The 21,419-nt window shown below is 39.2% G+C and overlaps 2 protein-coding genes across 2 annotated transcripts; one reads left to right on the forward strand and one right to left on the reverse strand.

Moving 5' to 3' along the window:
• Positions 1 to 474: 474 nt before the first annotated feature.
• Positions 475 to 1,898, reverse strand: LOC144658581 (glycoprotein endo-alpha-1,2-mannosidase-like protein). Its single transcript, XM_078519024.1, has one exon. The coding sequence runs from the start codon at positions 1,869 to 1,871 to the stop codon at positions 483 to 485; it is 1,389 nt and encodes a 462-aa protein (XP_078375150.1). The 5' UTR covers positions 1,872 to 1,898; the 3' UTR covers positions 475 to 482.
• Positions 1,899 to 2,085: 187 nt separating this feature from the next.
• Positions 2,086 to 21,179, forward strand: LOC144658555 (trafficking protein particle complex subunit 10-like). Its single transcript, XM_078518991.1, has 24 exons — positions 2,086 to 2,233; positions 3,260 to 3,341; positions 4,148 to 4,304; positions 5,875 to 6,077; positions 7,324 to 7,525; positions 7,917 to 8,028; positions 8,538 to 8,794; positions 9,787 to 9,930; positions 10,436 to 10,547; positions 11,176 to 11,255; positions 12,006 to 12,097; positions 12,809 to 12,949; positions 13,447 to 13,556; positions 14,025 to 14,155; positions 14,313 to 14,499; positions 15,000 to 15,190; positions 15,782 to 15,932; positions 16,865 to 17,220; positions 17,442 to 17,548; positions 18,304 to 18,427; positions 18,894 to 18,948; positions 19,130 to 19,188; positions 19,829 to 19,894; positions 20,365 to 21,179. Exons 1-24 carry the CDS (start codon positions 2,209 to 2,211, stop codon positions 20,854 to 20,856), a joined length of 3,636 nt encoding a protein of 1,211 aa, XP_078375117.1. The 5' UTR covers positions 2,086 to 2,208; the 3' UTR covers positions 20,857 to 21,179.
• Positions 21,180 to 21,419: the final 240 nt, after the last annotated feature.

Here is a 21,419-nt window from a genome sequence, read left to right on the forward strand (position 1 = left end):
CAGGGAGTTGTATGGTTTTGTTTCTTTGTGTCCCTTACAACTGAGTAATAATACGCTGACATTTTTGTAAAGGTTGTCCAAAATATGAACAGTTGGCTAAGAGGCGAAGCTTCCAGGGCAACTGAAATTTTGAGCACAATGTTTTGGCAAGGACGTTGTCTTCAATATAATTAGCAAATTTAATTTACCCTGATTAAAAATTACTTGTCTGGCATGGACAAAGTTTGTCCTATTTGCCTATGTCACAGTCTTGTCACAGAAAAGTCCTTAGTTGTAAATCACCTTGGGTAAGCCTACTACGCAGACATTCTTTGGGCTCATCACATGTTTCTTCTAACGCGTGATGAGCCCAAAGATCGTCTGCATAGGAGGCTGACCTTTAGTAAGCTCCACGTTGAATTAAATGTTAAATAACTGTCAGACGTCTGCGATTTGAGCCAGTCAAGTAACTACAGAAAACAACACTTATTATACTAAAAACTTCATTTGTGTATTGCAGCGAACTTTTCTACATATTCTTTAGTCAATTTGAGATAAAAGTCAGGTGGATTGGGACTGTAATCTTTATATAACAGTCCTGTGGAAGATTTTGGAATAGCTTTTTCTATTTGTGTTCCTTCATGCCATTCATTAAATGAAGTTATTGATATAATATGGGGACTGGTTTGTAAGGCTGCTTTCCAGCTATTTCTGTAGTAATTTCCATTGTCTCTTAAACGTGTGTTAGCGCCATTCCATGGCCGCACTCCAGTGTCAATATACCCTGGTCCAACACTTGGAATAAATAAACTGTTGGTTTGCTCAGCTATAGATTTGAGTTGTGGCCAAAATCTCCATGTTGAACCATAAGTAAACTTATCAGTGGCAAAGTATGTGTAGAAACCATCAAACCCACCAACGTCGATGTACCTTCTGTGGTTCATTTCTACCATCAGAGCAATAAATATGCAGTCATATGGCGTGTTACGCACTGAGTGTGACCCACCAGTTGTCATCAACTGTGCCCAAGCTTCCGCTGGGGTCTGGTAAGAGTCGTAAATATACAACATAGGTAAGGTTCTGCCGTCAGCTGTCTTGTACTTATAAAATGCCTCGTGTTTGCCATAAGTGTCTATAATATATTTGACATCATCGTGAAGTGTTTGGTCATCTCTTCCCTTGTAAGGTTCAACATGCAATGTTATTTTAAGCCTGTATTTAGCTGCGGCATTTAAGAGGGTGGGTACCAAACTATCACTGGGAATCCCCTCATTATCTGCCTTCCCTGGGGGGTACCATGAGAGAACAACCACCCCCACCCCTGCAGTTCTCATTTCCCTCATGTGTTCATCGATGACCTCAGGATCCTTGGAGCTATAGGGGCCTAGTGCAGGGTAAAAATTAGCTCCAATGTCATCTGGAGGAGAGTGGGATCCTTTCTTATAGTTTTTAGCCACATTTGGGTCCCAATGAGAAAGGAATTGGTGATTCCAGTGAACGTATTTTCCATCGTGCTCTGGATTTCCGTACCATGCATAGTAAAAAATGTGGATGTTGTAGTTTGGTTCTGGTAATGAAGAATCTTCTTCGTTTGGAGAAGTGAGTGCAGGCTTTGTTTCTTCGTGTATCTCGTTATAATCAATCTGCTTGTTCTGTCTGATTTCCTTGTGTTCAACTTCTTCGGCATCGTGATCGGCTTCCAAAGACAATGCATCATCATTTCCTTTTACTCTCACGTCGCGTTCAAGTTGATTCAATAACTTGGGCTTTGACTTTGTTTCTTCCTCTGAAGACGAAAGCACTTTCAAGGTAGCTAAACAACCTAGGACGAAGAGGCACAATACAGCAACATGCAGAACTCGGCGCTTTCTTAGGAAGCGAAGCGGAGACATTTTTTTCTAGATTTACGACCAAATTTTGGAAGCTAATGTTTCTGGTATGAATCCACGTTCAAAAGCCGTATCAGATGCTTAAGAAACATGGAAAGGCATCCTGGCCATGTGGCCATGACGTGTTCGTGCTCGTTTGTTTTGAAAAAGCTGGAAAAAGAACCTCGTTTCTAGTCAGCGGACTCTAATCGAAGCGCAAGAGCAGTAGACCGCGAACTCGGGATTCAAAATGGCGGCTCACGGACAGTAGAAAAATACTTTCCTTTCTATATTTGCAGTAGGAAATTGACCTCCTCTTTTCTCGCAGACATGGGCTGGTTTAAGATCTAATCGAGTCACCATGGACTTAAAACCAAAAGTAACCTGTAAGTGTTTTCTTTTGTTTACAAATGTAGATTACTTTACACACCACAGACTTCCCGCGCGTTAGCCCCCTGCCAGGGGTCGATCCCCCCTGGCCGAATCTATGACTGAAACAATGTTTAGATTTTACATTTTCCCTCAGAGGTAATTCCCCTATAATTCTCTGATTACAATCTTTCAAATTCTCCTTTTACCCATGCTGAATAAACTTCTAATGTCATCTGCCATCCACTGGCCTATCTGGGGACGAAAATTCCATCTGATCGATCCCCAACAAATATCCCTGTGGGAAGCCCTGGGGTCACTCCCAGAAGAAAGCTAGTGATATGTGTATTATTGATCAAATTAAAGAAACATCCCACCTATTTATTTTTTTTATTTTACCTGGCCAGTCTGTCAGGCAAAAAAAGTCATTCAAATCCCCATTACAGGTAATTCAGTTCTGTGTATGTCATCTATCCCAACTCTCCCGGATTATCCAGTCAGATAAAGACCGATCCACCTGGACTCCTGATTGGGTCACCAAATTTCCTGGGTGCAAAGGAAAGTGCTTAAAATATGTGTTTCACACTTATTTGGCTGGCATTTTTGTGGATAACTTGATGGAGCTCTTTTTTACGCCATTTTGGGGGTTGAGAAGAAGTATGTATCTTAACGCAAAATTGGTGGTCTCCCAGATTTCAATTTTTTTATGTATGATGACTAGTCTGTAAAGCACAGCAGGCCAAACTCAACAAGATTAGAATATACACACTGTAGACATTCTTGCTAGTGAGCATTTTACAGTATGACCCTCTGGAAGCTACATGAATGTTCCATCCACCATGAGGAGATGATGTTTATCTCAGCTCTTGGGTACCTATGATAATGACTTTCATTTGGTGTGTAACAAAGAGATTCTGGCATATACAGAAAAATTGACAAGAATTAAAATTACCAGCTTTTGAGTCATGCAGATAACATGGGAATATATCAAGTTACAGTTATGTGTAGCAGATATAATATATTTAATATATTTGGTTTTACAGGTTATGGTGATAAAGAAGTTTATAATAAACTCAATCCAGAACTTGAGAAGAGACTGCCCAGGGAATTCACAGAATGGAGAAGGTGAGAAAGACACATGTACATGACTGTACACAATGGCCACCGTCTTCATCATCATCGTCATCATCATCACTGTTGGCAACTGCTTGGATTTTGAGTGAAAAAGATTTTAGAAAGAAATATTTCAAGCACTAGATTGTCAAATAGTCTCCTTTTTTCCTTAAAATATTGGTATCTACAGGTTGTGCCAGATCCTTTTACAGATGCTGCATTTAACTTATTAAACTCATGCTAAAACAGTGACTCGTGATTGCATGTACATTTAGTGCATTTTGTATACCAAGTAAAATAAAAACAGAGTAACAATTAAGTGAGACACATATCAAGAATAAGGACATAAAAATTTTCTTAAATCTGTTTAAAAAATCAAATCTTTATTGGAAGAAAAACCCATTAGGTAAACACACAGTTTTTAGGACATCCTCAGTCCTCAGTCATGAAGGTGGCTTGTTATGGTTTAGACATTCCCGCCTTTGGCATAAGCACAGCTAAAAATATTGAGGTAAAACTTTTAGTACAAACTTTTTTTTATAGAAACCAAACATCAGGGTTGCTGTGAAATCAAAATTTGTAACCATGATATATCAATGTGGTCAAAGGTGCCCTATTTTTGACCTAATGAGGCTAAAATTACTCGGTGAAAGTTTTGTTTTTGATAGATTTTTGTCTAACTGACAAAAAAAACATTGTCACAAAATAATAAAAAAATGTAGGTGGGGTTCAGAGACGCCTACTGTTTTTTTTTATAAGGAATTTTGGATGACTGTACTTACTTTTGCAGTGATATGGAGTGCTTTTTTTCATTGTAGGTCTTATGGAAGGCCCCCTAAGACTGTCAAACTGAAAGCAAATTTTGTACGGCTATCAGAGGGCATGCTTGTGGATGTCAGCAGTATTGAAACATACACAACTGCGTCAAGTCTTCACAAACAACCATTCTTTCATATTTACTGGACTGACTGCCAAGTAAGGAATACTAAATAATTACTAGTGGTAACCACAGGTTAGAAAGTGCGGGCCTTGACACACTTAGAAAAGCTACTGATACGAGAGTGCGCAATTTTAGATGGCAGTGTCGATAAATAAATGATAAAATGGACAAAAGACAATTATTCCGAGTAACGCATCAAGTAAGGAATGCATATTTTCATCGTTTTGGGAAGTGTAATCGAGCACGCGGTGTGAATTGGGATGTGATTTTTCTCAGTCGGTAAACTCGCAATGTTGTGCTTGCCTTTTATGAACGTGTAGACTTGCCAAAAGTCGACCTCATGAGCTCTTTATTGAAAGTCTAATTAACGTGACGCGATCAATGATAAATCACTGGACAAAAGACAATTATTCCGAGTAACGCATCATGCTTAACCGGACTCGAGGAGGCGGCGGAAATCGAGCCTAGCCGCGAACCAGTCGGAGTTGTTTTTTGATTGACAGTTTTTTTTTTTTTGAAGTGTAGACGAGCATAAACTCGCTATGTTATCAGTGTTATAACGAATTTCTCGAGAATAACCGTTGTTGGAATCATTCGCTTTGCCGTGGTTTATATGTGATACAATCAGAGCAAATTTTCGCAAAAGCAACACCCGTAAAACAAGTCTGCAATATGTGACAGTTGTTCTTGGAGAACAGATTTTCTCTTCCGGTGTTACGACAAACTGTCGTGATTGACACATTTTTCGCATTCCGATCGTTCTTAGTGGAAGAACAAAATTTTCAACTTCCGTTTTCTCTTCGCTTTTTAATAACGTGGCGCGCACGCGTAAAACACAATCCGCTGGTCACTGTCAAGATTAGGGTTGCGGGCCTCTCTTGGGCCCGCAATTATTAGGTCAATAATTTGTAAATATTTCACAGAGAAAAAATATAAAGTATTTTAATTCATTGCCAGTAGTAATTTTTGAGTGCTTGTTACACATGTACATGTAAGCTTTGATAACCTTTTATTTGATACCATAAGAAAGGAAGAAAAGGAATTCTCTTATGCAGTCATACATCTGTATGCAGCTGGCTATGCACTGTGAGAGGCTGGTGGAGGGGGTAATTGAGGAATAAAGAGATTGTGAAGTAATCATGAATCCTTAATTTACTGCAACACCCTCATAATACTTACACAAACCTTTAGAATGATAGCATCCCACATGAAATATGTTGTATCATGGCAGGTTCATGTTTAAACTAGTCTCATACCCATACATGTAATGTGGTTAAATAAAGTACTCTTTTACTATTGTCTTATTAATCTTAAACTTATTTCCTCCACCACCCCCCCCCCCCCGCCAAAAAAAAAAAAAGCTACCTCATTCTTGCTTTGAACAATATCAAAATACTAGAACTTCCAGAAGAAATCTATGGGCAACCTTCTCGATACCAAAATTTCTCCTTTTTGTCTTTGTTACCCTTATTTGAAGTATGGGGAAAAAATTCCTTTCTGATTTGTTATTTGAAAGTCTCACCCCAAAACTCAAAACTAACAAGTCTCCTTAAAATGTAACTGTCATTAGTATCATTAGTGAAGGAATATTTTATTTTTGGAAAGGATGCAGATGAGTTTAAAAGCACAGTGAAAGACAGCATCACGGAATGGATGAAAAAGTTGCGTGAAAGGAATATAGTTGACTGGATGATTATTCAAGTTATATCACAGGATTCATTGAAGGGAAACAAGCCAAAGATACAGCTTCCCCGCAGCACGGTATTTGATAAGATCAAGAGCGACTTTGGTGGCAAAAATAGTGATAGGTAATTTTTGTGGCAGATAATAAAGCATTGTCATTTCATAAGTAGGCACATGCATATGGTTGCTTGTTCCCCCTCCTGAGGTGTAAAGTTTGTACAAGATGCCCCCCATAATAAATGCCCCATGTCTAATAGATGACCCCCATCAAGGAATTGCCTTTTTATTGTGTCCTACATAAAAAACAAAACAAAAAAAAAAAAACAATAGTATTTTAAATGATTAATACACATGTACTCTGGCTAATCTCAAAGGACAAAAACAATCCTGCGTGTGAACCAATCAAAACTCTAAGTTAATACATGTAGCTGGTGTGAAGCACAGGAAAACGTGTGAGCAAATCACGATTGGATTTGGTTTTACTTTTGATTGGTCAAGAAAGTGGCACAAATTGTTTTAACCAATCACTAAGTGTTGTTATGCAAAGCAAAAGCAAACGCAGGCTACTTTAGACACTCAAGTGAAAACCACGGCTCTATCTATAAAGCAAAACATTAGCTGTTGAGGGTAAATATTTCATTTACTATCTATTGAGGAAAGCTATGTCAACAGGAATGTCTTAAGTTATTAGTCTACTTATAACATTACCAAATAAATTCAGCAACATGAAGAGTGGCTTAAGGACGTTCGGGCTAATTGTTTATGTGCATCCCTACTGCGCACGTAATTTATGTCGCAACGCCATGCCACGCCATACATTGAGCACGCGCGCTGAGTAAAATCTCTAAGAACATATAGGGTGAGTTGTGGTTCCGCTAGCTTCGCTTGCAATTTGCTCTCTTAAATGGTCGGTGACCCCTACTTTTTTCTTAATGGATCACTTTTGTTAATTAATATCTATGTTTTGCGAGAAAATGAAAAAAATCTATCGAGTGGAAGTTTGATTTTTTTGTCACACTGACGGTTTGAATTCCACTTTTTGGGCTTTCCTTTTTGCCGTACGACAGTTTCAAATGTGTTTTACCAGGGTTAAGTTTTCCAAAAAAGATGGCAAAACTAGGAATAATTTACGCAACAGACGCACTTCTACAAAATGTGACTAATATCGTTATCCTCTGTTTACTCATCTTCGATTTTTTTAACTGTAAACCCTGTAAACCATGCTGAATTACGTGCGCCAATTTTTTGAAATCAGGGTAGTTTTCCACACGCTTTTTCTCTGAAACGAAGTCGGTGACCCCAACTTTTTTTTGCATTTCTGGGGGGAAAATTTTCGCGCAAACGTCCTTAAAGGTATTGTGTCCATTGCAGGATAATCCAGTTATGGGAACCCTTCAAAGAGAATCAGTTAACCCGATCTGTGGAATCATGGCAGAACTTGGTCACTAAACTGCGGCAGTTGCTGTTAGTCTCCTTCAATCGTCACTTGGGGAAATTTGAAGACCAAGTCAGGTCACTGAGGGAGAAACGAACTGAACCAAGATGGAGTTTCACCACATATTTCTTGCTGCATGTAAGTTGAAACAATGACATGTGGTAAGTTTACATGTATAGTCTAAGTTAACATCAAAATGATAACTATTTTTACAAGTAAACTGTAAAAGCCCTATTTAGCTATCTGTCTTAAGTCCCCTTCAGGAAGTGCTTTCTTTTTATTAGCCATCCTGTCCATAAAGCCCTCCCACTTTCTAACATGTAAATGGTAGGTCATGACAACTTATTCATGATGGATGGACTAGCATTCCTGGATGGGTTATGCTAGTCCATCACACTTCCCATCTTTAGCTGACTACTTATTAATAAATTAGTAAATACCGTAAATAAACAAATCGATTATAATAATGAATTATTTATTTATTTCGGCCAGATTGAACAGTGTAGTAATACTTGTTTCTACTTTTCAGGAAGAATTGTCATTTGTGTTTGAAATGCTTGGTTTGTTTGAAGAAGCTCTTATTCAATATGATGAAATTGATGCTCTACTCACTCAACTGGTCATCAACTCCAAATTTGGAGGTAAATGTCCATGATTGTAGAAACACTGTAACAGTTATACGGAAGCCGTGGCTGCTGACAAAAAACAATATCTGCTCATTCTGGTTGCGTCAGCTACTTGGTGGCCATAAACTGTAGTGGTCTTTTCTGAGTGACTTAGTGCTTGCTACTAAGACTCTTTAAAATGGCTCAAAAAATAAAATTAGATCAGAATATATAATATGACTTGTAATGCAAAATTTAAGACAAAATTGAATAAATAAATTGCCATTACCACATGGTGATACACCAAAATGCACCTTGTACAACCCACAATTTCCCATAGGATCAACCAAGTCTGCTTGGCAATTTCCTCCTTCTAATACAAAAAAATTAATTTATCTGGAGAACCCTGTTTACAGTCATTTGCTAGCTTCTGTAACCAAACTTCTGATGTGAGCAACATTTTTTACGCTTAAAATTCCTAAGTACTGTTCTTTATTCTTTCCATGTTATTTGCCTTCAATCATTATTGCCTTCTTTCCTATTAGAGTCCTTAGACTGCATCAATGTCTTTATGCGAGACTGTAAATGCTGTGATGGAGTTTCACTAGCCAAGAGTTCTCAAGATTTCTTACGGCAGCTGATCAAGACACAAGAAGCAAGCTACCTTGACCTGAGAAATTACCTTTTTTCCCGGCAATGCAACCTTTTATTGAAGTTGGACCGCCGTGCGTGGGAAATTGCTCAACGAACACTGGACTTTCTTCATAATATTATTCATGAGTTGGCAATGGATAAGCTTGAGGTATATGATCAGTGGTTTTGCCTTAATAAGGCATTTACAGTGGGTGTCTTTCAATGATGTCTTGTAAAAAACTGTATATATTTGTCCTGGGAGGAAATGGGTTATGCAAGAACACAGTCAAATAAATTCGGTTAAAGAAAACATTTTCTCACACACCACTGGTAGCCATGCCAGGCCGACCGCCACCTGACCTTTATTTTAAACTCAACAAAACCATACATGTACATCCTGTATCACAGGGAAAAATTGCACAATGGCAAAGCTAACAAAAAATACTGCACAAACTAAAAATCTTAGGGCGGGTGGGTGGGAAAAGGTCAGCAATGGCGGACGCAACAAAAACAACTGCCCGCCAAAAGTCACATGACCCTTTCCCAGGTCTCAGCGGTGTGTGAGAAAAACATTTTCCACCTATTTCGTTTCACTCAGCCAGTGGAAAATAACACTTAAAAGAAAAATTAACACTAGAACATGCATGTTTTGGTCCCATTCTGTTGCCATTATCAAATGCAAACTATAAAGTTGTAAGCTTAGAATATAATTATAGCAGTTTGGGTGCCAAAACATGAAAATGAATAATATAAGTTAATGAGAACAATGTCAGCTAATTTAAAAGTTTTGCACTTATCGAGTCCGCTTGCGATTTAGGTCTGGTCTGATTTCCTTGATAAATAGAACTATAAAGTGAAAGGGAGGTGCAAAAAGAGTTCTTGGAGATGTGGAACTGGCTTTTTTTCCTCAATCTCTTTTGTTCAGTCAACTGAGTCAAGTGGAAGGGGCATTTTTAAAGGGTTATCAATTTGATAAAGTACATTGTTTTATTAATCAGCTGTCCCATATGAGCTTTGTGTTTTTCTTTTTTTTTTTTTGGGGGGGGGGGGGTGGTGGGGAGAATGTAAAAACAGTAGCTTTGCGATCTCTTTTTTTATTACCTTTCCCAACCACCTAGAAAGTTAATAGCTGGGTTAACTTGCCTTACTCGTTTGTTGTAGATGTCAATGCTGACTGGTGGAGCATCATGCTGTATCATCTTAACAAGCCTGGAAGTGTTTAAGGCCTGCAAGGAGGAATGCTATGAGGAGGATATAGTGTACAGTCTACACTTTGCTCTCCTCTACCAGTATGCTCGGCAAAAGGTATCAATATTATCTCACTAGCTACAGACTCTGCAAAAACATACATTAATAAAATAGAGCGGTTTACTCACGGAAGAGGGGGGCATCACATATGAAAGGGGCGGGGATGCGCGTTGTCTTGCTTAGGGTGTTCTAGGAAAAACGCCGATATTTTTAGCCATAATGGTCTTGTTTAGGACTACACACGAAGAAATATACAAATATAAATTCTACTCTTAGTTTTTTGGTATCTTTTAGGGGTCAAGAAAAGCTTGAGTCAAATCGAGATTGGTCTCTTTTAGAAAAATTTCGACAAGCATCCCTGCCCCTTTCATGTAGGAGTCCCCCCCCCCCCCCCCCCCGGAGGGTTTACTAGAGTGTCTAAAAAAAATTCAAATTTGCTCTGGCTTTGAAGCACTTTCCTTAATGACTGGTTAAAGAACTCAAGTAAAAAAGAGCTTAACAGATTTCTAAGGCTTTGTTGAGCCCCTTTTTGTCAAGCTTTTACTGTTTGCCTGTTTTTCAGTTGGATGACTTGGGTGCCCTGTGTGCCCTGATGCCTGATATGACGCAGACTGAAACTGATCTACAGATCATCAAGACGCTGATATCTGGGATTGGACAAACACAAGGCAATGGTAGGCTGGACTAGGTTACTCTTTCTATAGTGTATCTAAACATCTGTTTCTCACGATAAAAAAGTAGAGGTCACTGTTTAAAACTATGCAAAAAAACAAAAACTGCTTTTGCAACTAAGTTGAGGTCTGCATTTGAGCCAAGTAGCCCACCGGGCTGGAGCTTATCCCAGATTCCATAACTTGAAGCAACTTTCTACTCCCCCTGGTTGGGATGCTAGTCCATTGCAAGGTTACCCCCAGAAATAAGCATAATTTAGCCGGTACCCATTTAACCCATTTATACACCTGGGTGGAAAGAGGCACTGTGAGAGTAAAGTGTCTTGCTGAAGAACACAACACAATGGCCTGGGCCAGGGTTTGAGCCCTGACCACTCAATCTGGAGTCAAGTGCACTAACCATCAGGCCATACCTCCTTGAACAGTGTCCAATGAATCAAGATTTTGTAGCTTGAAGCAGCTAAAAGTTTTGTTATCACCCCTGGATGGGCTGCTTCTGCCAATCTGAATTTATAGTCAGTGGCAAAAGTTATTGATTTCCACAACTTTGTTACTTCGCCCCAGTTTTGTTGAAATTGATGGTTTTATGTTAGGGAATTTTAGATTCTTTTTACTCTTTATTGTTTTGCAGAGGATCTTGAGCCCAGCAGCCCATCAGAGAGACTCAAGGAAGCTCTCTCAAGTAGAGATAAATTTCAATCATTGTATTTGGTAAGTCATTATAAAAGTATGTATGTATAAGTTGTTGTAAATAATGATACAGTTAATTCACATCTCAGCAGACACTTAATCATATAGCCACATACAAACATTATTAGCCTCACATGAGAAGACAACTCTCTTAAAGGGACTATGTCAGGGATTTTATTATCAGATTTTTGAACAGCCAAAATTTATATTTGTGTCACATGAAACCTAGAAATAATAGTCCATTTTTATTAGAAATTGCTATATTAGAGCACTGAAACTGTTAACTAGCATTATTGGCTGCGGATGGCGCAGATGGAAACAGATTGCAATTTGAAAACGTCAGGCAAACATTTTCAAATTGTTTCCGCGCGTCTTCAAAAACTCGATATTTGTAGCCTTAGCTTGATTTCCATCTGCAAATTAAGATTGTAGCTTCGTTTAGATGTTCAAAGATATTGTTTTTTATGGGTTTAGTTGCCTTCCACTAATTTCAGAACAGCTTAGACCAAAAATCTGCAAAATCTCCGTGACTTAGTCCCTTTAAGTGGTCATGTTTCTGGTCTTAAGTGTGTCTGCTTACCGTAGATTCTTCTGGAATACATTGGGTTTGGGCAGGGACCAGTTGTCTAAATGATGGTTACCTACAGCCATTAAAAAGTGTCTAAGGTCTTGCAGTAAACCTCACTGTGGTTTAAACTTGTAACTCTTCTGCCATACTAGTGTGATGCTCTGGCAATGATTTTTGGTGAAAATGGTAATTTCCCCCTGCAGGAATTAACAGACTCAGCAATTAAAATCTTCAAGAACATTGGACGAGCCAGAGCTGCCAAAGTGCTTGGAGTGGATCTTGCTCAGTTTTACTTGTAAGTGCCAACATGTGCATGTCCCTTATCTGTCTGTTGAAGTTTGTAACACTGTTTGGAATTATGTACGTATGTAATTCTTACCTCACTCAAGAGACGTTCGAGATTTGACTAAAAGCATTTTGTACTGATGACATAGCTCTACGGAGATCAATGTTGAGTCCCTGATTGGCTGGTTCTGATGCCTTATGAGCCCCGGAGGGTACTCAAAAAAGTTTTATACGGGGAGGCTCCACCCCGAGCTCTAACCCCTTACCCTTTTATATACCATTTTGACAGAAATTGTACCCCTTTCGTATATCTTTTAGTGAAAAAAGGAACCCTTTTCATATAACTAAAAGACATGGCATTGTCTTAGAACACGACGTTTTCTTGCCATTTTCATGTAGCGCTTACTAAATTAAAATAATACAGCCATAAATTGCGTCTGTTCAAAGTATTTTAATTAAAGGCCCTTTTAAATACCTAAATGACAGATTTCCATACCCTTTCATATACCTTAACTTGTAAAATCCCTACCCTTTTATATACCTGAAGCCTGAAAAAGGTACCCCTTTCTGGCGGGCCTCCTCGTATAGGCCATTATAGGGAGTACCTCCCCCCTTATGGGCTTATGAGCGGGGAAAAATTAGGTTTGCAAATCTCTTTAATTAGGCTAAGTTGTTTCTAGCAGAACTCTGTTGTATCGCTAACAGTAACTTCTTGTTTTAGCTCCCGTGGAGAATTTGATCAGGCCGAGCCGCTGCTAGTAGATGCATATAAGATGTACAAACACGAGAGGTGGAGTCTTCTAGCGACACAGTGTTTAGTTAAGCTGGCACAGTGTCAAAAGCAAGTCAAACACATGGACAAGTATCTTTTTCAAACTTGACTTTTCCACTGATGAGGGGCTAAGCCCAAAACGTTTGGATGCGAGAACTTTAATTTATTTTTCAACTGCTATGTAGAATTTTTCCGTTAATCAACTACCCTTTTCATTGCTGATCAGAAGTGTTTTTTGCAAAGAAACTTAACTTTTGAAGTTACCACTGATTACTTTTCGCGTGGCGATGCTAAGTTAGTAGAATTGTATCTTTCTCCCTAAACAGAAGTTCTTGACTTTCAAAAGATAAAATTGGAAAGCTGTGACTCTCAAAGTTTAATTAGAATTAGAAGTGATTGGCTTTCCATAACTTTTTCAAAGAATCTTAAATAATTGAGCTTTCTCATTTTAGATTTGCATGCAAAAGAAATTTTTTGCAAAATAACAAACAGTAAGAAGGTGTGATATGTGCAACGTACAATATTAATTTAGCACCGGGATGGTTTATAGAAACAAGTAAGAAAGCTGTTATTCTTAACCCACTAAGATATGCTGCTTCCTGCTCAATTTTAGCTTGCGAGCAGAGTTTGTCCCCTGAAAAGAGATCTCACTACACTCAAGAGTTGCTACAAGTCATGCGAGAGACAATGGATTCAGGTGTGGATAGTACAAGAAAAGTAGTCCGTATTTGTTCTATCTGATAATGTTATGTAGGGGAATAACAGTAGCCCGCTGGCCAGCTCCAGGAAATCTAAACAAGAAATATCACAGAAAATACCACAACGAGTCAGAAAGAAATTCACTTAGAGCCTGAATGGTGTAATTCCTGATAAAATTGTAGCACAAATATTCTTTCCTTGGCCAAGAGAGGTGAGCTTCATCCCGAAGATTCCATACTGATGACGTAGCCCTACCGCAATCCGTGTAGTGTCTTCTGATTGGTTGTTACTGTCGCGCCAAAAATTCAAAACCAAACAACCAATCAGAGGTACTACACGAATCTCTGTAGAGTAACGTAATCAGTGTGGATTTTTTCGGACTTTTCTTGAGCTGGGGTAGAGTTGAGTGCGTGAGAAGAGGCCTATGATGACAAAAATTTGACCATTATAGTTTCTTTTTTTTTAGCTCGAGCTATCATTGTACGTGCTGAACCACTTCTGCGAGTGAAAGATGTACAGATTGAGCTGATGAAGGGCATTGGAAGTGTTGGAGAGTGTATCAATGTTAAACTAAAGCTGTTTAGCGCTTTGGAGGAGGTAAAGCTCAGCTTCTTTTTGAGAAATGGCTGTATTCACAGTGCAAAGCTTCTTGTTTGTGTGCTGTTTCAGTGGTCATAAACAAAGCGATTTGTAAAAAGTCACAATATACCACAGCATTGTGCTAAACTTGATGCATTGACCTTTTCTCTCATAGGAAGTGACTTGTGGACGAGTCAGTTTCAGTATCCAGACAAATGAGCTAAATCGTGGGGCGAGCATTCGTTCAAGTAAACGACACCGAGCTGCATCTCCGCCAGATGTTGTGGACAGCGGTCTCTCATCAGCTGCACTCTCTGAAGAAGACCTGTCAGATAAACCTGTCTCAGAGGGCCAAGCGGCAGGTACAGCATGGATTACTTTCCTGTTCCTTGTCACGCAATTATCGAGTGTCATGCAAATAATTAAAATTTAATTACCAATGTGAACAAAGTCAATGTTCTCCATTGCCTGTAAAAAGTAATCAATATCAAATTGCTGCGGTGTTACTTTAAGTGTTGAATCCGATTACACAACAAAAAAGAGCAAAGGGGATATTTCAATGGGCATCCGTGGCGAGTTGCAAGAACCAGAATTGGAGTTATTGGGGTACATTTTAATCAAGGGAAGCGAAATTTAGTTCGAGTTAGCAGGGTTTTTTGAGTTATCTGAGCTCGAGTTTTAAAACCGAGTAAAAATGACTGAAAAGTCAAATCCAAGGGAAATGGGACTTAAATCGAGTTAGCGGGGAAGTTCGAGTTATCCAAGTTCAAGTAACCGGGGTTCTACTGTAGATGTTATTTTCACAGCCAGTTGATGACGTATCACTCTATGCCACAGTAAAAGTTAATCTTTCTTTTCTCAGAGGAGGAGAGTGCACCTAACGGCGATAGAGTCGAAAGACCTCGCCCTCCTCTCGTCAAACCGCAGCCATTACCAGTGGTGAAAAGTGTAGAAGAGTTAAATGTGTTAGATGAAGATGATTCGGACTGCTGTCTGCAGTGCTTTAACGTTCCACTGAGACACGGCATCAATGAGTACAACCTCACTACACAGGTTGGTTTATATGTAGCTATTATTGATAATTACATATAGCAATGATTTTGGTGTAATCCCTTCACTCTCACGAGCGCCAAAGTCAAAATTGCCAAAAAATGCCTGACACTTAATTCCAGCAGCAACACATCAATTTCCTTAAATTTCTTTAAAAGTTCTGATGCTGACTTGTGTTGAACGTAACACTACGCTCATAATAAACTTTTACAAGACGTCATCAATTTCCTGTTCAAGAGCTTCCTTTTGAATAGTCACACACTAGGTTTTCAGCCATAGACCTTAAGGTACTGTATGATAGACAATACCACATGGAAGGTCTGCTAAATAGCTCTCATTTGAATGGTCACACGATAGGGTCAGTTTCTCCCAGACTGAAAAGTTAGGTTTCTGGGAGTGCAGTCTTAGTAAAATAAATAAAAAATTAAAGAAATAGAGAGAATTTAATTACTAGGCGTTTCGAAGCAGTTCTTTCATTACGTTTTTGAAGTTCAAAACTCCCATTCAGTTTCTCAAACAATCACCAAATCACACCCAAAATGACCACCTTTATACTAAATTGTGTACCGTTTGTTATCTAAATCCTTTCTGTAGCTATCGGAACCAGGGCATTATTATCTGAAACAGCTGTGTGTTGAGATTGGTCGACTGGACTTTGTGTGGCCACAGCTGTCCTTATCAAGACAATCCAGAGGATTTGCGATTGTTAATGATCCTCCACAAATTAACTGGAACAACTCAGAAGGTTTGTCAGTGCTGTATTCACTTGCAGATTGTTATTATCTGTTGAAAATATGGCACAAAGATGCGCTTAAAATCTACAGCTGAGCTGATTTGCCTGTATGGCATTAATGGCGCTATGTCACGCATTTTAAGGCAATTTTGGCACTGACAAGAAGGCCAAAAAGGGCCATAGATGGGCGAAATCGAGAAGATTAAAACGGATTGCGTTTGGGTAAACTAAACTTTGGCCCAACTGTTTCTGTTTTCCATGAATAAAAGTGTCATTTACAATCATATTTGCTTGTTTTTGTGTTGCACATGATATATCGTAAATCACTCCCTGACAAGGCCATTTCTTGGATCATCTTGTCTATAAAGCGATTATTGTTCATGTAGTTAAAAAATAAAGATTAAACGGGGTTCCTATGGCTGTTAGAGTTGTTCATCGAGATTTCATTGACATAATGTGATTTGCGCGATGCAGTCGTTGTGTCACCCACAATGACCACTGCTCACCATTAGAGTTCTCAGTAGCTCAGTGGTTAGAGCGTCGACTAGTGCACGGGGAAGGTCGTGGGTTCGAGTCCCATCTTGAACTCAGATTTTTCTGAGTTCTTTCTCTCCACGCATCAATCCATTATTGTGATCGAGATTTGTTAGCTTTATAGTTCATCATTTTTGCTACTTTCACTTCGAACCTGATTTGTTAGAGGGTCCCCCCCGAAAATCGCTAGCTAAGTAAGTGTAGTTTATTTCCTCCTTTATGATTCCTGTGGGGACTTTAAAATCAATGATGCACATTTTTAGAGAGTTTTATTTAAGAAAATACGTTGTAGCTTAAAAAAAAAAACTACTAAAAACTCATTTAGTTAAGGTGCAAAGGAAGACCAAGGAACTTTTCAAGTTCTGTCCTACAAACTGTAAATTTTTGTCTCTGTATACCTTGTTCTCCAGATCTCCATCTGTTATCAGGCCTGCCACAGCAAGTCACTCTTAGCATTTCAGTGGAGTCTGGATCAATTGCAGACGGCTCAGTGCTGGAAATCACTTCACAGAACACAGGTCTCACATTTGAACCCATTCAGTCAGGCCAAGCAGTCGTGCAGTCCTCAATAGGCAAAGATGAGAGCAAGACTTTACCCTACAAGGTTCAAGTACTAACAATGCACGGGCATGATGACGTCACCGACACCTCTGTTGCTATGGTAACCCTTCCAGCCGTTGGACCGTATGCTAAGATCGATTTCGAGTTGATTCTTCATGCTTCTTTGGAGAAGCAGAGTATTCAAGAGGAAGTTACGGAATATAAGGTGTGGGCTTGCAAGTAAATGTTATACAAATCAAAATTATCAATTTTAGGAATAACAAGTAAACCAACAAATCATATTTCGATACTTTTTTGGGGGGAAAAAAAAAAAAAAATAAAAATCCTCTACAAAAGGGTGGTTTTGATTTCGACCACACAAAATTTCTTCCCCCAAAATCTATTCTTAAACGTTGTTTTAATTTATTTCATTTTGTCGTTTTCCAGGTCATGTTTAGCTGTAAGTGGTTGTCTCCAGTGGTTACCGCTGACCTGTCTTGTTCATTTCACCGTCCGTTTTCCGTTCGTCACGTGTTTCACTCGTCTGAAACCAAGTGAGTCAAGTAATGAGTCTTAGCTTGTGTTATTTTCTGTGTTTGTTTCGCCATCCTCTGTTTTGTTAATGACAATATAAACTAAAAAACTTTTAGACGGAAGTGTTAAACTTCTCGCAATAAGAGGGACGAGAGAGTAAAATGCTTTTGTGAGCTTGAGCTCATTTTGAGTCGCTTACTCTATTTGGAACCATTTGTCTTCCGCACACAGAAATGTGTTGTTAACTATGTCCTGCCAATAACAAGTTCAACAATGTTGAATTCTACGTGCATCTATTGTATACGGCAGAAGACCTTTGGGTGAAGATGACTTATTCCAAGACACCTTCCCCTTGATGGCATGCTAGACCTTCGCAGGGTACCCCACTTAGCAGCGGTTTGTCAGATTTCCCACTACTTTTTACAATTTGCTCAGTACTCATGTAAAATACCCCCCCCCCCCCCCCCTTCTTGGTAGAGAGAGGCATTGTGAGAGTGAAGCAGGTCTTGTCCCAAAAAGCAATCATTATCCCCAGGGGAGCAGGGGTGGCGAAGTGGTGAGAGCGCTCGCCTCTTAAATAAGTTGGTTCTAAAACGTCCTTGCTCCGAGGGTTTTTCACCGAGTTCTCCGAGGTAAAGTTTCCTCCCTCCACAAAAACCAACACTCCAAATTCCAATTCGATCTTGGATGCACGTACACGGCTACCACTTAACACACTGATCATTAACCCACCGCTTCACACAGAGTTACCCTGACTTGTTTGTTTGATTTGTAGCCGTTTTATTCAGGCAATTGTGAGTGGAATCAATCCAATCGATTTGATAATTTCGTCTCCTGAGTTGATCGTCACAAACTGCTCTTCAGTGAAGCTCGTACAGATGCACAGCACTGCAGAATACGTGAGTAGTTTTTACCTCCCTTGAATAATCATTATCTAGCGGACGTTTTGGAGCTACGTCCCGGGGATTTCGCAGATTTTTGGTCTAACCTGTTCTGAAATTAGTGTTAGGCAACTTAACCAGTGAAAAACATCATCTTTAAACATCTTAAGGAAGATATAACCTTAATTTGTGGATAGAAATCAAGCTACAGCTGTAAGAATCAATTTTTTTTAAGACGCGCGGAATCAACTTGAAAAGTTGAGCCTTACTTTTTTAAGTTGTAATCCAGTTCCATCCGAGCCATCCGCAGCCAAAGACACTCGTTAACAGTTTCAGGACGCTAATATAGCAATTGTTAATAAAATGGACCATTATTTTATGTTTTCCAGCGACACGAATATAAATTTTGGCTGCTCAAAAATCTTTTAAAATCCGCGACATGCTTCTTTAAACACCTTCTAACATTCTGTTTGGCTACTTGCAGCAAATCAGTAATCACCAAGACGTATCCTTCCTTTGGAAAATTGAGAGTGAACAAGGTAACCTGTTTATTTCATGTCTTGTTTAACCCGGCTTTTCACTCGATTGCTATTAAGTTGTGGTGCTGTGGTGTTGGTCAAAGTATACTTTGTCCCTATAAGCAGGCAGGTTTGACAATAAGTAAACTTTTTTGCAACCTTGTTTGGTTTCAATTGTCGTCCATTCTTGCGTGATTTGCAGGTTCACCCTCGGAACTGAATTGCGAGTTTAGGACTTCATTTTTACCTAAACACAGTGAGGTAAGAATCCATGTTTGTATTCAGGGTAATCGATCGTCCTGACGTTTAAAACGAAGAACAAACTCAATTTTTTACTATCAATGAGTTCATTACTTCATTATTGTAAGGGAACGCTTGACAGATTAGATCCCCGCTCCTCCCTGGTGGACCCCCCTCCCTTCTATAAAATTGATGGAGATGCTCGTCAAGAGAACCCCTAAAAGGTATCAGAATCTTTCTTGTGGGCATGGCTCAAATCAGTTTCAATCCCTTGAGACATACCAATTCTAAAACAACAAATAAACTGACAATGTCGATTTTTCGGCTCGTCATCCAGCAGCTCGATAGCTCTTGGACAAATTTTACCACCTAAAAGGTTCGACGAGCTGGCGTTTCCCCCTGGGACTTGGACTGTAAACTGTCATGCTCTCCTCTATCTTACTTCGCGTGTTCGTTTGGCTCATCCTTCCGTTTCATTTGGAAAATCGTCCATCTAATTCATTAATTTATTGTTCTAGACTTATGGCACCATTGGGCTGTCTTTATTCAAACTGGTTTTTTTACTTTTTTCCTCTTAAGACTTTTTTCTCGAGTGAAGTTGATCTATCATGTTTTAAATTTTTCAAGTGTTTTATTAATCGTTTTACCTTTTAAACCGCAGGGTGGTTCACTTTGCTCATCTGAGAGGAGTAGTTACCTGTACGACTTTAGTGTGGTTAATACCCAGGTAAATACCAGCTGCTTGTAGACTTGTTGGGAAGACCGTATGGGAAAATAATTGAATGTGAGACCTCGAGATGTATTATCAGCCTGGAAATGAAACTTATTAACGCAGTAATCAATATTGGATCACCTTCTAAAGAAATTCTCGTATTGTGCTGGCGGACAATTAAATACATGTACCTCCATTTATCATCAACTTGATTTGAACGTTATTTTTCCAGTTTAATGATAGATTTGAAATATCCTATTTTTTATCCTGCCTTGATGAAAAAAAAAACGAAAGTAAAAAACTCGTGTGGACCATTTCAGTGCCCTTATATTGACTTGGAAACTTACGCCATCAATGCGAAACGGATTTTTTGAAATTGCTTTCAAAGCGTCCGCACAAAAACGTGTTAATAGAAGTTGGTTAATTAAGATATTCTAAATTCTTTTTTGCCATCTTTTGATACATATTTCTTTCTTCCATTCCAGACATTGTACACCATAAGTTCAAGAGTCGATCCTTCAGAAGAATCCGGGCAACTGTACGCTGGTTCGATTTGCAAGTGGCACATAACCTTCACAAGTTTATCTCAAGAAGGAACGCCCGACACTTCACAACTGTTATACGACGTTGATTCGGATACAAACACGTGGGCAGTAAATGGTCGTAAACGTGGTGTCGTGACGATACCACAGGGTGCTATGGCAACAAGTGACGTTATTCTTAATGTGATACCGCAAACTGGCGGGAACCTAGCAATGCCGGGAATAAAGTTGATGAAGTACGTCGAAAAAGACGAGAAATCACCGAAGCCGCCCTCCAATGAGGACGAGGGCGCGGAGGTGAACGCGTCTGAGTCGCGGTCAAGTCAACAGTCCCCTCTGGTTTTACCGTTTGCGTGCGGTCAGGTTTATAACAAGACAGTCGCGGTCCGTGTTTGCGTTTTGCCAAGCAATAACCCTGACCTTGCTTGGATATGAGAATTAAATTTAATACGGGTAGGGATTGAACTTTTATCCTGAGAAAATCGTGAAAGCTAGCAAGTAAAATCCCAACCGCACTACACAATATTAAAGCTTGAGGAGTTCTTGTTTTCGATGAAGTCCTAACCGCCTTGGAATCAAGTTTGGATTGCGCAAAACCTGAGATCATTAAAAAAAAAAACGCCTGATAGCAGGTTAGATTGCGCGCGTGTCAGGTCCCACTCTTGACGCGTATTTGCACGCTAAATTGTAATAAATGTAACTAAAATTTATTATAATGAAATATAAATAACCAAATAAAGGAAATAATTCGATCAGATAATTTAAAAATTTTATACTTGAATTTTGTAGCTACCAGAGATGATTCCACCATATCTTATACCGCCTGTCAATAACACGCAAACCCGGATGTTCAAAACCATGAAAACCTAACTAGCGATTTTTTTTGTTGCTGGTTGTTTGTTTGCTTGTTTTTTTTTGCCTAAAAGGAGTTTGTGTGTGTGTGTGTGTGTGTGTGGGGGGGGGGGGGGGGGAGGGGGAACGGCCCTTTCTTGCTCGAA

The sequence above is a fragment of the Oculina patagonica genome, chromosome 6 (assembly GCF_052425735.1).
Source record: "Oculina patagonica isolate OP01 chromosome 6, crgOcupat, whole genome shotgun sequence".
Taxonomy (NCBI): Eukaryota; Metazoa; Cnidaria; class Anthozoa; order Scleractinia; family Oculinidae; genus Oculina; species Oculina patagonica.

Bases quoted from the DNA above. Each gene is read 5' to 3' on its own strand.
- LOC144658555 (XM_078518991.1), top strand. From the start codon at position 2,209: ATGGACTTAAAACCAAAAGTAACCT. The intron at 2,234-3,259 runs GTAAGTGTTTTC...TTGGTTTTACAG, and splicing joins CTTAAAACCAAAAGTAACCT to GTTATGGTGATAAAGAAGTT. The intron at 4,305-5,874 runs GTAAGGAATACT...ATTTTTGGAAAG, and splicing joins TTTACTGGACTGACTGCCAA to GATGCAGATGAGTTTAAAAG.
- LOC144658581 (XM_078519024.1), bottom strand. From the start codon at position 1,871: ATGTCTCCGCTTCGCTTCCTAAGAAAGCGCCGAGTTCTGCATGTTGCT.